At 39.6% G+C, this 20032-nt stretch overlaps 1 protein-coding gene across 1 annotated transcript in view; it reads left to right on the top strand.

Moving 5' to 3' along the window:
* The first annotated feature begins 573 nt into the window (after positions 1 to 573).
* POLR3B (RNA polymerase III subunit B) overlaps positions 574 to 20032 on the top strand; it is a 67191-nt gene continuing 47732 nt past the window's right edge. Inside the window, exons 1-12 of the mRNA XM_010712465.4 lie at positions 574 to 751; positions 1067 to 1099; positions 2242 to 2298; positions 2379 to 2443; positions 2935 to 3010; positions 4989 to 5089; positions 6251 to 6342; positions 7503 to 7620; positions 8612 to 8720; positions 15797 to 15919; positions 16585 to 16701; positions 17457 to 17591. Coding sequence (XP_010710767.2) covers positions 680 to 751; positions 1067 to 1099; positions 2242 to 2298; positions 2379 to 2443; positions 2935 to 3010; positions 4989 to 5089; positions 6251 to 6342; positions 7503 to 7620; positions 8612 to 8720; positions 15797 to 15919; positions 16585 to 16701; positions 17457 to 17591 — 1098 coding nt within the window. The 5' untranslated portion in view covers positions 574 to 679. The remainder of the gene's footprint in view (positions 752 to 1066; positions 1100 to 2241; positions 2299 to 2378; positions 2444 to 2934; positions 3011 to 4988; positions 5090 to 6250; positions 6343 to 7502; positions 7621 to 8611; positions 8721 to 15796; positions 15920 to 16584; positions 16702 to 17456; positions 17592 to 20032) is intronic.

Genomic DNA, 20032 nt, shown 5'->3' with positions numbered 1-20032 from the left:
CAAGTAGCAGATGAGAGAAGGCTCCTCAACTGCTCCCCCTGGTTTAGGTGGCCATAGCAGATCCCAACCACCAGACGTCCTTTGTTTGTCTGGCCCCCGGTTTTAGCCCACAGATCTCAACCAGGTCACAGATCATCACACCCGCAGGTCACACAGCCCCCAGCCCACATGCAGACCTTTCCCCTGAGCGTGTGTAGCCACGGAATTACGGAGTCAGCAATATTGTCATTGTATGGAAAGTGCTGAGCCATTATCACGAGGAGAACAGACTGGAAAAATACAGACTCTATAACTTTGGTGTATAACAATTGTGCAGATCATTTTGTGCTTGTGTGTGATCTATGAGAACCCACCCAGCACCCAGGTTTGCAATCATGAAATAAAAATACAATATCTCCTCTGAGAGTGTGATGAGGGACTCGTTGCACACAGGGCGGCGAATGTGCTTTTAGGACAACAAAACTAGAAAAAAAAAAAACAAAAACAAAAACAAGCCGGAGGATTCAAGCAGAGCTTGAATTACTTGGGGCATTTGTGCGCTAGGAACAAAACAATCAGCCGGCCGAGGCCGGACCGCTTCGGAACTGCCCGTGCCCGGAACGTTCGGGCTCTGCGAGGAGGAGCAGGGACGCTTTTAGTCGCTACACCACGTCACGCTCCGCCGGGTCCGCCGGGTGGGATGGAGGCGCTGGCGGCGGAGTTGGGCGCCCTGACGGCGGAGCGGGCGGCGGCACCCGTGAGCGCGGTGGAGGTGAGGGCAGGAGGCGGGGGGAAGCCGCGGGTGGAGGGGCGAGGAGTGGCGATTCTTCTGCGGCAGTAGGGAGACCTGAGAGTGCTGCTGGCGCCTGGGTGTTGCCCCTAGTCGGTGTTGCGCAGCACGTGGGGCTGCTGAGGTGGTCCCAGTCATCCTCCGGGAGTTTCTGCTCTTCTGAGCTGACTTTGGGCCGTCTTTTGTTCTTTCGTAAGTGACGTGAAATGTAACTACTGTCAAAAAACATTACCAGCTGTCACACATGTTTGGTCACCCTTTGGAAACCAACTTTCCCACTGTGTGTTTTGGTTGCAGGAGAAATGGAGGCTCCTACCCGCGTTCCTGAAGGTCAGTGGATGCACCGCCCCAGGCGGGAACACCCCGAGCCCTTTGTGCTTCACAGTTCAGCCAGGGCAGTGCAGCTGTTTAGGCTCCCACTACACCCCAACGCCCTCCTCCTGGTCTTTATATCAGCTCCCTACAAACACTGCTGTTGGATCTGCAGTCGTCTTTGTTGCAGGGAAACCCGGATCTGCATTCTGCAGAGGCTGCAGTGTGCGGATATCTCTGCTCACAAATATCAGAGCTTGGTTGAGCTTGGAGATTGCTTGATTTCAGTGCTACTCTCATAATCTGGTATGAGGTAAAGGCACAGTTCTACTTAAAATGAATTGGCTGCAATAACAGGTAGTTGGCAGCTGGAAGTGAGAATGGAAGGGGGCAGTGTGGTGAAAGAACTGTGTGTGAAGGTGAAGCCTATGACATACACGGGTACCTCTGCAGAATAGCGGCCACCTCTGCACCTCTAATCAGTTTCTGGAAGTGTTGCCCCCTTCAACCAGGCATCTTTCAGCCTGATTTCGTTAATTCCCTTCCTTCTCAGTGTACAGTCCCTGCAACCTTTTTTTTTTTGTTGTTGTTGTGGCAGCGTGATCTTGCAGGAAAACAGGGTGCTGTTGGTTCTGTGATACTACATATGAGCAAGTGCTCTCTTTTCCTACCTACAAAGCAAATTCAGATTTATTATGAGAGTCTGTCTTGTCCTTGTGTGGCTGTTCCCTTCTTTATTAACTTCCTTAACAACCCACTTCTCTTCTCTCACTGACTCTGTCTCATTCTGGCAGCTGCCTTTCCCAGGATGCAGATCACTGCTTTCTCAAGTAACACGAATGGTTAGCTGTGCTACAAAAAGACAAAAGATTGACAAAATATTTTGACATGCAGTCCCTATCTTCCGTTATATAACTTCAAAATCTGCTAGGTGCTCGCTTTGTGCATTTTCTGAGTTACTTCTCTGTCTCAGCTCTGGTGTAGACTTGGAAACATATAGTGTGGAACCAGACAGATTGTTCAGGCAGCTCTAAGAAATTTGTCCACTGAAAAAATTTAACGATCCAAAAGCACTTATAAATTCTTATATTTCAATGTCTGCCTTATATGATCAGTGTTATTAAAGCTGATGCTATTTGCTGCATGCATGTATTTTTCAGGTGAAAGGACTTGTGAAGCAGCACATAGACTCATTCAACTATTTTATCAATGTGGAGGTATGTTTTCCTGGTGGGAAGGGACTGGCTGTTCGTAGTCAGAAAAAAAGAAATGGTTCAGTTCTTTTTCTTTTTTTCAGATTAAGAAAATCATGAAAGCCAATGAAAAAGTGACAAGTGATGCTGATCCAATGTGGTACTTGAAGTAAGCATAAAGCTGGTTTCCCTGTCAGGAGTAGCTTGCATAAAGTTACACGGGTTTATTATTGACTGTGAAGTGTTTACAAGCATCAGCCTGGGCATAAATGAAGCAAAGGTCTTGCGTACTTTCCTCTTACTTGGACCACATACACACAGATGCTTAAAGAATAATCCTGATAAATAGACTTAACTGTTGTTAACAATGTTTTATGTCACTATCTTTCCGTAACTTAGCAGTTTCAGATGATGGAGGGGAATCTCCATTTCCCTTCTTGCAAAGGTGGTGTGGGTTTATTTTTGTATGTGCAGTTTAAGTTTTAACTAACTATAACACTGTTCAAATACAGTGGGTTACTTTGGGAAGAATCATTGCTTATTGTTAATCAATCTACTTTCACATCAAAGCAAATTCATTTTCTACTTGTTGTAGAACTCCTTTTCCTTCAGGTTGCCTGGAAGACATTTGGCTCATTTTGAGATTGTTTTGTGTTACAGATACCTCAACATCTATGTGGGTACTCCAGATGTGGAAGAAAGTTTCAATGTGACACGACCTGTATCGCCTCATGAGGTACTGATATTTGTGTCTGTGAGGGGTTCTTGGTTTGACCTTGGTTTGACCTGCTGCATCTGATTTTACTTCAAGCACAGGCGTGCCACATTTTATGATACAACACATGCTACCATGCTTGTAAAAAGAAGCTTCATATTTAAACATCGCATAGTAAATCTTCCTTCTGTTATTGCCCTGACATGTGTGAATAGCTGTGTTCAGTGTTTCATGGCAGCTACGTTTTGCACTGTAGATCACTTCAGACCCAGTCGTCTTTGGAAGTACATCCCTTGCAGTTTTTAAGTCTCAGTCAGATAGAGAGCAAACACAGAAACTTTGAGCAGTTGGAAGTTGATAATAATATTACAAACTGCTGCAGACCATTAGTCTTATGGACTGCATATAAAGCTGTTTTCCCTGTTGTGAGAATGTAGCCTAACAGATAGATTGTGTGTGTCTGAAATAAAGACTCTTGAAGAACAAGTGATGCTGCTCTGGAATTAGAAAGTCTTCTGGTTTTGGTAGAAAGTAAGCTAGCTTCTTTACATATAAGGAAGAAGAAAAACAGAGCTTGGAACATGCATCTCTTTTTCCCATTTATCTACATGCAGCCTATTGTCAACCTGATAGATCAGTTGTCATTTTGGATGTTTTCTTTTTTATTGTATATATTTCACACTTGAAATTGGATCTTATTTATTTATTTATTATTATTATTATATGTGTATTTTTTTCTTCCATGTAATGTATGTGGTACACTTTAGGCTTTCACAGAGATGTTCTGCGGTTGGGAGATATTCTGTAAAAAAGCCCTCTACTGGTCGTTGCCTCTTGCGCATGGCCACGTTGCTGTATTCTACAATCTGGCTCAGCTCTCATTTAGCTCAATGGAACTGTTTTAAGTAAAGCCAATAACTCAGTATCAACATCAACAGTAAACTAAATGTAGTAGAGTCCAGCTCACGGTTCACAATTTTTTGCCAACGTTAAATCAGTACATTTGAACGTGCACAAAATGAGATGAGAAGGATTTTCTGTATGTGAATGAAATTGCATGTGAGAAATAGTAGCTAGCAACTCAGGCCTAAGAATAAGGTAATCAAAATCCTTGTCTGTTGTAAAGCGAGGTGATTGTACAAGCACAAGAAGGCAAAATAAATGCTTCAAGGAGCATGTTCACCCTGAATTTAGAATAACCAACTCTTGTATCTCAAGTATTCTCACTGATGCTTATTGCTAGATATTGTTTCTTTTTTCTTTCAATGGGTTATAGTGTGTTTTATGTGGACAAAGCACACGCAAAGAATACTGAAGCCTTGTTTTGCTCAGGTAATATTGATGAAGTGATCTAACTCTCCTTACACAGTTCTTACGTGAGTTTTGTCAACTGTTTGTACAGATGAATTTGAAGTAATTAGAAATGAATATGTTGTCAATTACTTTTAAATTCAACGAAGTTGCCAGGAGCACAGTGGGATCCAGTTTCCTACAAGTCACAATTTTATATCTGCTTGTACGCATCGGTATTTTATTACTAGAGAAATTGTTTACTTTTTTGTGTGGTGAGAAGGGGTAACCAGTTTGCAGTGATTCTTGAGGCATGTTTTACCTTACAGATGCATCCTCAGTGCGCAGTACAGTCTTAATTCCCTTATACTAATGCATAATCAATACTCAGAAAAGCCGTATAGAACCGTAAGTTTAACCATCTGGATCCTGATAAATCTGCAATTCTGGAGATCAGAGGTATAAAATGTGCAATGAGGTCACAAACGACCTTCTGTCAGTTGCTCTGTTGTGTTCTGCAGATGCGGTAAACCTTGTCCTGCATGAAGATACAGAAGTACTTAAGGGTTAGCAACAGTCACAGAGCAAATCTGAGGAGAGCAGACCAGAAGGATCAGTATAGCAGTGATTGAGTCTTGTGGAAGAGAGAGACAAAGAGAACATGAGAACGCTGTTCAGCCACCTAACCATAGGACTGTTCTGTTTTTAGTGCCGCCTGAGAGACATGACTTACTCTGCCCCGATTACAGTGGACATTGAATATACCCGAGGTAGCCAGAGGATCATCCGTAATGCATTACCTATTGGCAGGTAAGATATCAAACTTCTGGTACTCTTTTTTATTTGCTGCTGTGTTGGGAAAAGTTTGCGTTGCAAAATAAATGCAGGCTAACCTTGCTTCCTTCTTAAGAGACAATAGAGAAATCTTGATGAGTAGCTCTACACAGTATGGTTGATAGGCTCCATTACAAAATCTGATTTTTCAAAAGCTGTTGCAAATTGGTCTCCTTCCAAAGAAGGTTATTTATGAGAATTGGTATAAAGATGAATGTTGTCTATGTTTGTATTGATATAAAACTGGAGGAAACTGTGTGAAAGAATAGCAGAGCTGCAAATGATGTGTTTTGCAAAATGGGAATAATCATGTTTACTTGGTAGCCAAAGGTGTTTTGTTCACTCTTTCATACATAAAATGTAGAGATGTCTGTGGGAGCAGAGGGTGAAATGAGTAAAGCAGGCTCTGGTTCTCCCAGGTTAGACTAAACTCTACTTTAAAATCTATTTATTTTAGAGCCAAGGCAAAGTTTTTGGAGAAATGATGAGTATCTTTTACTGATAATATTTTCCTATCAACTGTCAAATGACTTAAGGGTATTAATATTGTGAAGAACATCTGGTTTCATAAAGAAATAATCACGTGCATGAGAAAGACAAGCTCTTAACCATACCAAAAAAGCAAAATAGCTGGCAGTTATAGCACAGCTCCACTTAAAGGCAACAAAGATGTCTTGTCTTTTGTAGACAAGATTTTTCAAGGCCAACCCAATGCCACTGGGTTACTGCCATTGTTTAATATGTGACTGTACCAAAGCTGGAATAGTGGCAGGAAAGAGAAGATAGGTGCTTAAGAAGTTACACTTCCTACAGTAAGTATCCATCCCATTTGTCAGTAGAACATGATACATGATAATGCAGTTAGAAAGAATCCTGTGCTTCTGTAGCTGTCGTAACGTTTATTGGTCTGAGTCATTTTTTAAAAGAACATCTAAATTTGAGTCTTTAAGTTATTTTGTGGTGTATTGCAATAGGTAACGGAAACTGCAAAAAAAGCATATATTCTCCATTAAAAAATAAAGTTATGTCATAAGTCTGTGAAATAAGGCTGGATTAAAGGAAAAAACTTGTTTGTATTTTGCTTATGTTTTAAGTACCTTAAGTGTGTTCTGTCTTATAACTGTGATTTTCTTGCAGAATGCCTATCATGCTGCGTAGCTCCAATTGTGTTCTTACTGGGAAAACTCCAGCAGAATTTGCAAAACTCAATGAATGTCCTTTAGACCCAGGTGCGTTTCCATTCAAGTTCTTTTTGAGCAGATGAATACCCCATTGCTATGGTTCTTACCACTGTGAAGCCGTCGTGGGAACTTCTTGAATATAAACCTGTAATTAAAAGAAATCATCAGGCTTTTGAAAGTAGCAGCAGGGGATGTTTGTGTTTGCAGACAGAGCTTTCAACCACAAAAACAACACTCTGCAAGTGTCAAGAAGTTGGGATGTGCATATAACATTGGACAGAGATGTATTATAAGGGAATAGCGATGGAGTTAGTTTATGGCATTGAAATAGATCAGGGAAGAGGGGAATAAAACAATATTCTCCAGAGCAGGAACCTTCATTTACTGCATTCTGTAAAGCGAGAATAAGGTGTTATATGATAACCTTTTATATGCAGAGAGGAGATGAAGGGTTCTAACAAGCAAGGTCTTGGCTTTTAATATACTGCTTTTGAAGCACATACTGGATTGTGCTTGTGCATGATGGGAAAATGCAGTGACATACTGTTCTGTGCTGGAGGAGCATTAATAGACAGCTACAATTTAAGACATCAAAGGAATCGAACATCACTTATGAGCGTATTCCTTAGATTGTCTTAGCTGCAACATTGAAATACATTTTTAAAGTAATACAAAATAAATTTCTTCCTGGAGTGCTGGAGAGTGCAAGTGAGTAAATTATGGGAGACTTATTCTTTTAATTTGATAACAAGTATCTGAAATGGCCAGCTCTCTTTTGATGTCCTTGTGATATACTCTTCTGGCAGGCAGTACTGTAAAATTAATAATTCTATAACATCCTTAAATAAACATGGTTACTTTAGAGGTTTGAGGGTTGGTTTTTTTCAACTTTACAGTGTTAAGTTTGACTGAGAGCTCTCTCTGGCCACTTTTATTCTGTCCAAGCACTTCCCAAACACATTCTTACATCTCGAAGACTGAATTTGAACCTAGCAAAAGTTCAATTTAATCTAATGGAATGTTTTCCTAGAAATCATAGCTTTTAGACAGTTTATTCTTTACTTTATTAAGAGAAAATTTGCTCTCCTGTTTTGTCCTTTAAATACTCACTGCTTGCTTTCTAATAATTTGTATTCAAAGGCGTACTGAAAGAGATGAGTAAGGTGCAGGGATACTGATACACAAAACCTTTCTTTTCTTTTGAATAGGTGGCTATTTCATTGTTAAAGGTGTAGAGAAAGTCATCCTTATCCAAGAGCAGTTATCCAAAAACAGAATAATTGTGGAAGCTGATAGAAAAGGCACAGTGGGTGCTTCTGTTACCAGGTATGGTAGATTCCTGCAATTACATAAAGAAGATAAAAATGACAATTTGAGCATTAGTTGTTGTAGTTGAAGTAGCTGAGTAGTTTTCTCTCTAAAATAGTTTAATGGAGAATAAGTGTAAGTGTTCAGTGCTCCTCTCTTGCTGCTATCATTTTGTATGGTTAGATGTCAGTCCCAGAATCTATTAGGAGAGCAGTCCTGTGAAAATCAGTGGGAGTTGCTCATATGCTTCAGTATTCATTCTAGACTAGGAAAAGTGGATTCAAATTTTTAATATAACAAGTTGAACCTTATAATTGATGATGTATGACCTCATTTCATAGCAAATAACATAAAGTCACTGCTGTGGAAATAGGGTATAACCTTTTGTCTGACTGTCTCAATCAAATTGGTGTTAAAACTTCTAAAAGCAATTGAGAAGGAAACAAAATGTTTTTATACTTCAGAAATTGTTGAAAATTGAAAAGTAGTCTAAGTCTGGCCTTTCCTCCTCAGCTGAGTTTTATTTATCTTTTTTGCCTTTTGGCTTTGTTTTAAGCTGCCTACTGGAACAGTATGGTGCTTGTCACTGTTTGATGTCAGGGCTATTTTGTCTTTTCCTCGAGGCCTCCCACATCTCCCCTAAATGATGCAAAAGTACAACTGAAAGTCTGTTTTCTTGTTACTGTTGATGTCACAGTATCTGTGCACAGACTGACTTTGCTGGTTACGTCTGATTCAGGGATAAAACCATATACAGATGCTCTTGAAAAGTGTGGGCTTGTGCATGAGTGAGCTGAATACTGGCCTTCCACATCACAGATGATAATAGCCCACTATCTTGGTGCTAAGGGATGGTATCTCACAGTTGTCATGTAATTTTTCAAAGAGAAAAACACAATGTTAGTTCAGCTAAATGATTTCTCAAGCTTGCTAAGTTTTATGCAGGAGATTCTTGGAGTGTCAGTGCAAACTTTGTTCCACATAATATGTTTGTTTTTTTTAACTTTAGTTCCACTCATGAGAAGAAGAGCAGAACAAACTTAGTTGTGAAACAAGGAAGATTTTACCTGAGGCATAACACTCTGTCAGAAGATATTCCTATTGCTATCATCTTTAAGGTAATACAACTCTTGGTTTGAAAAAATACGTATCCATACTGTAGTCAAAAATGAAGATAGACTGCAGCTCTCAAAAGTTAATATGTACAGAAGGACGTGGCATGGCTGAGAAAGAGGTTTTTTTCCCCTGGGATACTGTCTTGGTTGTCCAGCAAAAAGGAGAAAAGCACTGCTATTTTCAGTAAGAGAACATTGCTGTGCCAAGACAAACACTTCTTGCTTTGTAAAGTCTCTCTGCCTGTAGTCATGTTGCTGCAGAAAGTTGTAAAGGTTTTCTCTTTTTTTCTTGCTTTCTAATGAACTGTGTTGCAACTTATGTTAAGGGTTTCCATTTCTGGTTTTGTTCTCCCCAGAACTCATGAACTGCTGAGTAGTATAATATTTTTTAATTTCAGATGCAGTGACATGACATAGCCATGAACTGGACATATGTAACTTCCAGTCATAACCATAAAGACAACTGGTTGCTTTTGGGGAGGCCCTGCAGTTCTTAGACCTAGTCCTAAATCCTTTAAGATGACTAGAGTGGCTTTTATTTCTTGACAGGAGACTCATGGAATCTCACAGCCTTCAGAATCTCCAGTTCAGGCACGCTCTCTTCAGTGCAGTGAATGTAGACAGATATGATAGTTTTAAAGAGGTCCCTGGTGGGACCAATGAAAAGACTTGATCCAGTGGAAGAACTGGAGTGAATATGGAGTATTTGCCCTGCCAGTTGAGCTGGTGACAGTATCATGGCATGGCCCTCATTGCCTCTGAAACCACCGGAACTATCTTATTTTGCCCTCTGCTTTTCACTTTCATTTTGATTCACTCAAGGATACCTGCTGCTAGAGGGAAACTGAGGGCCTTCCCCCTGGGTTCACCAGCCAGCAGAAGTAACTTCTATACCTCTTTTACTGTCTTCACCTATAGTGCTTCCTAGCAAACAAGTGCTGGCAATGGGATAACTGCCAGAGGAAATATATTGCCAGCAGAGGTCAGCACTCGCTCACATCATCCATCAAGTTCCTGCCAGCAGTGCTGCGTGCTGAAGCTTGCAGCTACAGGCTTTGTGTTACCACAGCTCTGAGTTGTAGGAATCAGCTTCCTTGCAGGAAGTGCTTTGGGTTTGGTTCTAGAAAATACCTAGATAATTGGTTCTAGACATGGGAAGCAAATGTCTTATGTCTCTTGATGCTAATCACTTGAAACAGTTAGAGGAAATCATCTGGTCTCCATGACCAGTGTTGAAAGAGGCTGAGAGACCATTTGTGGGGAGAAATGCACATAAGAGTGTCAGAATTAAATTCATAACTTTTCTGTTACAGGAAAGTGTTAATGTAGCCCATAATCCATTTGCTCAAGCACCAAACAGCTGGGTTCCACCTTCACTAACAGACTTTTATTACATTTTGTCACGTCCTGCTGGTATAGATAAATACCTGACCACAGGCACAAGTAACTGCTCAGGGTTATTAAGTCTGAGGAGGTTATGCATTGGTTTGTGGGTTTTCTGTTTTCTTTTTAGCAGCATTATATGGTCTATTTGATCACATTCCAACAATCTGAGCTTAGTTATGTACCTGCCTTTATATACTTCTAAAATTCTAGATAAATGTTGCATATTTGTTTTATTTATTAAATAAGGGGTTGCAGTTGTTGGACACAGTCGTGCTTTTCACAGCCTTATATTGATTTGGTCCAGCAGAGAGTTAGATGCACCCCTTTTAACTGTTCTGACTGCCCCATTCTTGACTACTGCTTAATGGATTCATGAGTCATCATTCTCCTTACTTTTTCTTTTAATGGCATGTGAACTTGAGACATCTTCCTTCTACTGCTGATGGTTCTCCAGCTGGAAACTAAAAGTCCCAATAGATTTTTGAATTAATTATTAAGAAGATACCACCTTCTGATTTTTTTTTTTCTTGGTCACTATGGTAATGTGAATATAGCTTTTATTTAACTACTATGAAGACTCTAGCCCTGAAATTAGAAAATTTCTAACCAAAGGATCCCCTTGTAGCCTGAGCTCTCACACAGCTGTATTCTGCTCAGGACATTTGTTGGAAAAACAAGGAGAGTAATTCTTTTCAGTAGAAAGGGCACAGAGCATGGATCTTACTTGTTACTAGTAAGTATTCCTTCTGTAACGTAGAGGTTGTATCACAGTGTGTATCTGGAAGGGCTGAAGTTAAGTTGTATACACAGTCTTAGGTCTGAAGTTTTGATTTCCTGGGCCTCAGTTCCAAAGTGGAGGCAATAACATCCCTTAGGCATTTTCATCTCAAGAGCAAGGGCTGTGAAGTAGAGAGCATTACAGATACTAAAGAAGACCAACATAGCTGAGGCCTAAAGCTCAAAAAGTGCTTATTTTAACTAGAATCTAAGATCACTTTCCTGTTTCAGGCGTGACTCATGGTCACATCTTGACAACATTTTATGGCAAGGCCTGAACATATGATTGATGTTCAGACTGGATGATCTTTGTGGGCTTTTCCAACCTTAATGATTGTATGATTCTGTATGTTGTTCCCACCTTTTCTTTCTTGAGGAAGGAAGGAGCATGGGAATTGCTAACTCATGGATTGAACCAATGATGGAGTACCTGGTGAAGGGACACAGTGAGCCCTGGTAGCACAGGTGAAAGCAGTTCACCCGTGTGACCAGAAGGGATGGAACAAGCTTCCTTAAGCCTCAGTTAGAGGCTGGCTGCCAGAGGGAAATATTCTTTACCTAGAGATCTTTCTTTTTGAAGTATTTGGTGAGCCCTGACCTTTGGGATGGGTAAGCAGATCTTTCTTTCTTTAACTGGGTTGTGATCATCATCCTTTTTTGGGGTAATTTAGAACTGGTTATTTGTCATCACCTTTCTATGCAGAAGGAAATAGTAGTGTGGCTCTAAAGGTCCTTTAAGGTGGATAGGCAGGGGAACTGGCCTGTGTAGGGTCATCCTAGAAGGAGCATCTACCTTGCAGTTCATCCTTTACATAGTCTGTTCTAAACTGCAAGCCTGAATGAGTTCTTCTGCCATCCTGACCTGTAAGAATCTTTGTGATTGACATATTAGAAGAATCAGCAGCAAGTTGTGCTGAATGAGTACATGTAAGCCATGATTTTGTGAAGTTTAATGCATTGACCACAACTAAATGAAATATGATAAGTTGCAATAGACAAGTTCCTGAGAGTAGACTAGAACAAACTCGAAGTACCTACTCTTTGCTTTTTGGGCACTTAGTCCTTTGCTGCTGTGCTAACACAGATGTTTTTCCCTTTTTTTTTTTTTCTTGGAAGAGACAGAAGCATTTGTGCGGCACCTATATGTGTAAATGTAGTTTCTGGTTTGAAGTAGTATAAAGTGAACTATTTTGTTCCTAAAGTATGTATCTGCCAAGATTTTCAAACTCCTTGTAGTGGAAAGCATTAGACAAAAGTAACTTGCTTACTGAATAAGGTTGCTTTATTAGTTAATATACACATGTAACCAGAGCAATATTTACGGTGTTTGTTGTTCCTATTTTGAAAAACATCAGGCTACAGATGAGATGCTGCTGCCATTTTTGCATGGAATTAGAACTGTTTTAAGGTAAAGACTATCTTTGGTTTGGATGTATGGCCTGGATTGGGTAGGCTCTGAGGCTGAAGTAAACGAAGGTTGTGTGCTGCACTAAAACCAGCTGGAGAAGGAAGAGAGTTATATGTAGCCAAGGGCGGGCTTAAAAGCTAAATTTTATGTTACAAGTTCCTGGATGAATTATCTTGAGATTGTAAGGAGATGCTCTAAGACTTGCAGCAAAAGATGTAAACAGTAGGTTGAGTTTCATATTAAACAAAAATTGTGTTAGCCTTGGAGCTGTTAAGATGCAACCCTGGAGGAACAGCTGAGTGGTGGTCTTGCTGGACCCACAGAATTATGGGTTTCCATGGCTACAGTTTCATAGCTCGTATCTTTAGAATTATGAAAGCTCCAGACCAATTCTGTCTGTGATGTCAACCTTGAACTTCCCTGACATCTTTTTAATCCAGTCATCTGCCTGTCTCCGTTCTGTAATTTAGCCTGATGGACTGCAGAACTACATTCTAGGCAAGTGCCATGGAAACGCCTAGACATCATCATTAAGACACAAGCTGGGGGAGGAAGAACTGGGCTCTCACTCTTTCATGCACACTTTATCGTGTGTATGAGTGTGTGTATCCACACGTACACACACAGACTTTGTGCAACAGGATCCTCCCCAGTCCTAGGAAGCAGTTGACCCTAGTTGGAGCACTTTATCCCACTTGAACCCAGAATAATATGAGTATTGTTAATGTTTGCTTTGACTTCTATTGCATCCATTGACTGCTAGCCTTCCAACCACGCTCTTCATCAGCTTGCTGCCATCTCCTTTCTAATCCCTTCACTGCTCTTTCTAAGTCATCCCTTTGCAGCATGTCCCTTCCCTCTGTCCCCCACTTTCCTGTAAAATTATTCTTTTGCAGCATTGCCTTCCAAACAAAAACAAACAAGAGAACTTATGGCTAACTGTGCTTTAATGTTAATTCTCTTCCTATCAGCTTTGTCCTGGGATCAGTAGCACTTCACACATCCTTGGTGTTTGTCATGGTTTACCCTGTGACAGTGTTCCTGTAACACAAGTAGCAACCCAAGAATGTCATGTTACTATCCTAACAATATTATAAGTTAATTCTGGAGTGGGTTTTTGTCTGAGGGACTTGGGTTAGTTGGTGGTTTTTTCCTTCTGGTGGGGGGTGAGTGGGGAAGATAGGACAAGTGCAACGCAAGGGCTGAATTTACTAACAAAGAAAACATCTCATACCAGTATGTGCCCTTGTTTGCCCCATTCACGCTGCATGTAGGTGGATTTGTGTGTGCAGTTCTGACTGTTTTTTGAGAACGCAGAAGAGAATACATGGATTTATTTGTAGGCTACTACGTCAGCATATCTTTCTTAGTAATTTGCCTGAAATTGTAGTTATTACTACTCATGAATTAATTTCCCCAGTTTGTATTTCTGTAACAATGCAATCTACATTATGTTACAGCCTTTCCCACGTACAGCTTTTGAATTTTCAAGTGAGTTTTGCTGCTGCAAATTTGAACTAGAAAATCTGCAGTGGTATGATGGTATATCCTATTTTCATCTGTTTGTTGTCTGAATTTTAATCAGACTATTTGTCAAGTTAGAAGAAATGATCAACCTTTTCTAATTTACTGCGACTTTCTGTTTTTAAAGGGACAAAAGAACATAATAAAACTGGAGATTGATATCTTTGTTGGTTTTTTTCTTCCCTGCTTGTTCTGTTCACATTTCACATGATTCTTACTGTCTGGTTGCCTTCTTACCTTGAATCTGGTGGTGGGAAGAGGAGCAATGCTTTATCAACTTGTATTTGATGTGTTCTAGGTAAATGTGTTCCTGCTATGTGCCTGGAGTGATACGAAGAATTCCCTTCATAAAATGTTCTTCTTATTAAAACTAAATGTAACAATGGTGTCGGTCAAGTAGTGGTTCCTAAACTGATTTGCTGGTTAGCTTCTAAGTTCTAGAAGCATGGAAAATGACTATGGTAAAGCTTTCATGCTTTGATAGACTTTCATATGAGACTGACTCTCAACTTGTGATGGATTTTATTTACTTCTCTGCTGAGGGTTTTGTTTTGTTTTGTTTTGTATTTTTACTACTACTATGTGACCTTATTTGAAAGGATGAGTAGCATAGTTGTATCTGAAAAATAGTCACATAAGTTAACTACAGTCATATCACACAGGCAAATTCTGGTTCTGAGAAGTGCTTTGAGATCAGTGGTATGACTACCTAGTAGGAATGAACTGGGATGAACCACTCTTACCTGGCGCAGTTAACTGTCTTGATTTGGCACTCAAATTTGTCTGAGATAAAGGAATAGTGATCTGTGCTTCGCATCAAAACTGAACCATTCTCACAATTTTAATGGGTTGTGCTATTCTTGCGCTGCTTTTAATTTCTAATAAACCACCAGGTGAAGAGATTAAGTTCTAAGTTAAAAGAACTTCAGCCTCCTTGTTGAGAAAGAAAGAAGAAAAGAGAAAAAAGAAAAAGCTGGGTACTTCACAATTGGGGCAGCAGTTCTGCAAAGCGATAGCGTTAGGTAGGCATCAGGCAAAATAACACCCCATGAAGGCAAAAAGAAGGAAAGGTATTTGTGCATTTTTGAGGAAAATGTAGCTTTTTGGGACACTGCCAGTTTTTAATGAAAACCAGAATGCAGAGTCTACATAGGCCATTATTTACACCGGTCTTTGTGGCTGGCGGTTTGAAGAACAATATGAATGCAAACGTAACTTCCTCCCAAACTTCTGAGAAACGTATTATAAGTCAACCAGAAGAGGTTTAGTGAGATTATTCTGTTTCTTGATATGGCATAGCTCCAGACAAATGTGTGAAGGGGGAGCTTTAGCACCATCTGGAATCCACAAAGGCCTTCAGTGCTGGCTGCCACCTTGAAACACTTACTGATAGAGAGATTTTTTTAAACCTGTTAAGCGCTTTCTTAGTTTATTAAGCTTTTTCTGCGGTATAAAGCCTAACAAGGTGTCCAAGGATCACCGAAATAATAGAATGGCTTTCAAGTGGAACTGTGTAGTGAAGTCATCTTCTAAATGCAAAGGGCTGCGGAAGAGGTATTGTAAAAAAAATTCTCCAATAGGACGTGCTGTATCGTAGACAATTGCATTTGCGAAATTGCTTGTGGTAAGAGACCATGTGTAATCTTTTAAGTCATTTCACCTTCCTTTGTTGTAGATTCTGAATTGGTTTTGGTTTTACACATGTAGGGTTGTTACTTATTTTTCTCAAAAGAAGTGTGGAATTTAACTCCTGTCTAAAGAGTGTGTGTGTGTGTGTGTGTGTTCCTGCTGCTTATCAAGATTTCCATTTTGGGTTCTTCCATAGCTAAAATATGTACTGCCAGTGCCAGATGGCACAGTTTCTGAGGGAAGAACTAGCTCTTGCTTAGTAGTAATGCAGACAAACAATACCAAATTAGCATAAGCAAATGTCAGTGAGTAAACATAAAGCCTGTGCGGTTTCTGTCTTTTCTTCTTTTCCTAGGCCATGGGTGTTGAAAGTGACCAAGAGATTGTACAGATGATTGGCACAGAGGAACACGTGATGGCTGCATTTGCTCCTAGTCTGGAAGAATGCCAAAAAGCTCAAATTTTTACACAGATGCAGGTGCATCTTTTCTTTTTGCTAGTAGCTGTAAAATCTAAAGATGATGATATTGACCACTTTGCTCTGTCAGCAGTCCACATACACTTTGTTTTTTTGCAGAGATAGTTTAAGCCAGGGGCTTTTAAGCAGCAGGCCCTGTCGAAAGTTAGGCTTTGCTCTGAACTGCTCACCTGAAGCAAAGTCAATAAATTCTTTGTTTTCAGAAGCCTGGGGTTATGTTGTAATGCATGTGAAAAGTAGTGACATCTTTAAGTTCAGAGTGCACCTCACCGTTTTATACCTAGATGAAACTCAGCAAGTACACAAAAGAACTGGAGATGAAGAAGTCTAATGAGATAAACTAGATGTCTTTGGTATTTACAATCTTTTTTCTTATATCTACAATCCTCGTTGTAGTAATCATGATCTTTTAACACTTCCAATTCCAGATGTTATCAGCACAAGATAGGCAACACGTATACATGTATTATAATCATAATCATGTTCAGTTCTTGAGATTTTTTTATTAACTTCGCTTATGCAGTTTTGTATTTTGCAGCTTGCTTGAAGTTTGTATTGTCTGTAGCTTGTGGCTTTGCACTGTTTGATTAAGGAATGCAAAGATATGTGTGTTTTTATAGGTTACAGCTCTGATATTAACTAAAGTTAATTGCTTCACTTGACAGGCATTGAAGTACATTGGAAACAAAGTACGAAGGCAAAGGATGTGGGGAGGCCCAAAGAAAACAAAGATGGAAGAAGCACGAGAGCTGCTAGCATCAACTATTCTGACCCATGTTCTTGTATGTAGTGTTTTCTTTACCTGAAGTAGGTCTGTGTGGTTATTTTTAGAGATGTGGCAGTTTCTTTCTTCTAGTTTTATCCTGGTTAGTTTTGGGAATAAGACAGGTGGATTTCTGGAAAGTGTGATTTCAATCAAGGGAGAATTAAGTATTTGGTTTGTGTGGTCAAAATATGAAATAAGACAGCTGCAAATCTTCTCTGTGAGAGCAACATGCTAGAGTTTGAAAATGAGCAGTAAAAAAAAAGATCCTTATCACAGATTACCCAGATTTTGACTGTGAGAAGAAAAACTGTTCTATATGGAAAAATCAGTACAATTTGTGTGGAACAGCTTTGTTGACATGGAAGAAATGTCTTTGCTTTGTTGTTGAGATGAAGTAAATCATCCTCAAACAGAAGAAAAATATTTTAACTGAGTCAAAAGTAATCTGTCTGTTTATGAAATGCTGTACCATTGAATTATTTATTATCATATGACATTTTTCCACATAGCCAGACACTGTCAGCTGTTACTTCAGGTCCTTACCTGTACTACTTGCTCTGAAAGTAATGCCTCCTATTTATTTCCATGGAAACTACAACAAATACGAAGAGTACAATAACACTTTTTGATAGAGAACATTCTCAGCTACAGAATGCTATTTTGTAATTCTTTTGTCCAGCCAGATTCTCTTGTGTTTTAAATTGGTGTCTGAGTCAAAACTGAGGAATTGGTCCTGAAACATCAGTTTGTTCTTCATTTGTTTCATTACAGGTGAAGGAGTTCAATTTCCGTGCCAAATGCATTTATACAGCAGTAATGGTGCGCAGAGTAATTCTGGCTCAAGGAGAAAATAAAGTAGATGACAGAGACTACTATGGAAATAAACGCTTGGAGTTGGCAGGGCAGGTAGGTTTTTACTTCAGAGCTAAGGCTCTTTTGGGGTTTTGTTAGTACCTGTTTTTAATAGATTTATAATAAGGGGAATCCCTGCCTTCTAAATTGGAGCATTTTCCTCTGGTTTTATTTTCATTAGCTTTTCTGTTTTTACTCATAGATAGGTTGTTTGGACTAATAAACTGTATCCTGACTTCTGTTCTGCCCCTCCAACAAATGAAAAGGCAGAACAGTGTAAATACTGCATCAGTTTTACTTCCATTGTACCTTTGTCAGTGCCGAGGCTTCTGCAGTAAATCCATCCCCCCTTACAGAAGCATTGTGTTGAGAGAACCTATATATTAAGCCTGGGCTGAGCCACTATGGAGAACCCAGCTTCTGCAACAGCTAAGCAGAACACCTACTTGAGCCATCTGTAATTTGGAGAAGTCCCTATTATTACTTATTTATTATCAACTGCCCGTCTAGCCTCTAGAGTGACATGAATAGTATGTGGTTTAAAGCCTTACTAGATACTTCTTTTCTGGCAATAAGCTCTGTTATGAGCCTTCAAGAATGGAAGTGCAAACACTTGATTTGCTTCAGAAGCTCTTGCTGTCTTTTCTGGGTGCAGCTGTGTGCCTTCTAGTTCTGACAGAAAACGACTAGTGGGAAAAATCTTCAGCTAACTAAGGGCAGAACTAGGAGGGATTATTTGAAATATCTGAAAATAGTAGGTTAACATGACTGACTAATTAAAGTAGAGTGCGTGGGTTTCTCTGCTTGCTGAATTTATGCATGATTGGCACCATTCTTTTACAAAGAGGCTGGTGGCTTATGGCTGGCGCCAAATGAAGTTTAGAAAGTCATAGAATCTTTAAGGTTGGAAAAGACCACTAAAATCATTTAGTCCAATCATCAACCCACCATATTTCCCTAGAGCAGTAGGAATTTGCCTACTGGGTGAAGGAACAGCTTAATTACCCTGGCATGGATGTTTTCTTTAGATAACAATTGGATTTCATTGTTCTAATCTCTGTGAATTTAAATTGGAGTTATGGCAGTCAATATAATCTGTGATTATTGATCACGCATCAGAAATCCAAACAAGTATACATAATTTACCATGGGAAACTGCATTTCTGCTCCTCACGTCCTTTGCATTGGGGTTTCTGTTGCAGCACAAATAACAGTATCCATTAGTTTCTGTTCCAGTTTATGGGAATTCTCATCTTACTGTACTTTTATTTAGGAGTACAGTGCACGATGCCTCATATCCCTGTTTTCCTTCCCACTCACCCTTGTTCTCATCCACATGTGTGAACGCAAATACAGATTGCATGTGCACACAGAGTTTGCAGTCATTTCAGAATAAAAATGTACTTTGCTTCCTAGTTGTCAGCAGAACTAAGACGATGTTCTGAGTACAAATTAAACAATGAAAGCTCTTAACCGCATAGGAAAGGAATTCTTTTCTTCAAGTTAATATGTGATTGTCCATTAGGATTCTACTCTTGTAGCAAAGCAGAATAGTAAGGCATAAGTGCAATATTCTAGTGGGATAAATATTTCAATCTACAATGGATTTATTTGTTGGGTTTGTTGTTTTTTTTTGTTTGTTTTGTTTTAATTTTGCTGTAGCACTGTCGCTGCAGATCAATGTAATTACTGCTCTGCTATCATATTACTCTTACTTAACTGGACTGACAAGTAGTTATTTTTCTTGATAATTTAGAGGCAGAAAACAAAGCGGTAAGAAGTTTTTACAGGCTGTAAGTAAAAGGCTTCTGCTCACAGATGTTAACAACCAAAGTTGTTTTAAATTAACTGGGAAGGGGTCTTAAATGTAGAGGATCATCATAACAAAGGCAATGCATATTTTTTCTGCATCAAGGAGAGCTGCGCAGGGGGGAGGCTGTAACACTTGCTTAAGAGCAGTTATGGATCCCTTGTGATATTTTAAATGCTCATTTCAAGCTGAACACTTGAATTCCTCTCTGCCGTGTTATCAGTTTAATATTGTTGATTTGATTACTGACTAAGAAGTGTAGAAATCTTTTTTTGTCAGCTGCTAAATGTTTGTGTTTAGCTAAAGTTTGTGCAGATAAAATGAGCAGTGAGGGGGTTTTGTTGTTATTTTTTTCTTCTCATGCCAGCATGTTCCTGGAATAAAAATCCTGTTGATTTATAATTTGAATAAAGGAAAAAAAGAAAAGATTCCCATGTGAGGAGAAAAACATAGAGGTCTAAACAATGCAGAGACATAAAAGGCATTGTGTTTATAAAGATGTGTGAAAACAATAGCTGCTAATTTCACACCCCATGGGACAAGAGAGTACGAAATGTGCTTTAGCTTTAGATAACAGAGTTGTATCCACTAGCCAAGCTGGTTTACAGAGCTTTCTCTTAGTCTTTCTGCCACGAGAGGCTTGGCAGGCCAGGTGCCAGCTGAGGTGTTAGCAAAACCTACCGAT

Source organism: Meleagris gallopavo, chromosome 1 (genome assembly GCF_905368555.1).
Source record: "Meleagris gallopavo chromosome 1, MGAL_WU_HG_1.1, whole genome shotgun sequence".
Taxonomy (NCBI): Eukaryota; Metazoa; Chordata; class Aves; order Galliformes; family Phasianidae; genus Meleagris; species Meleagris gallopavo.
Note: the sequence above shows the minus strand (reverse complement) of the source record. Positions and strands in the feature narration are given on the sequence as shown.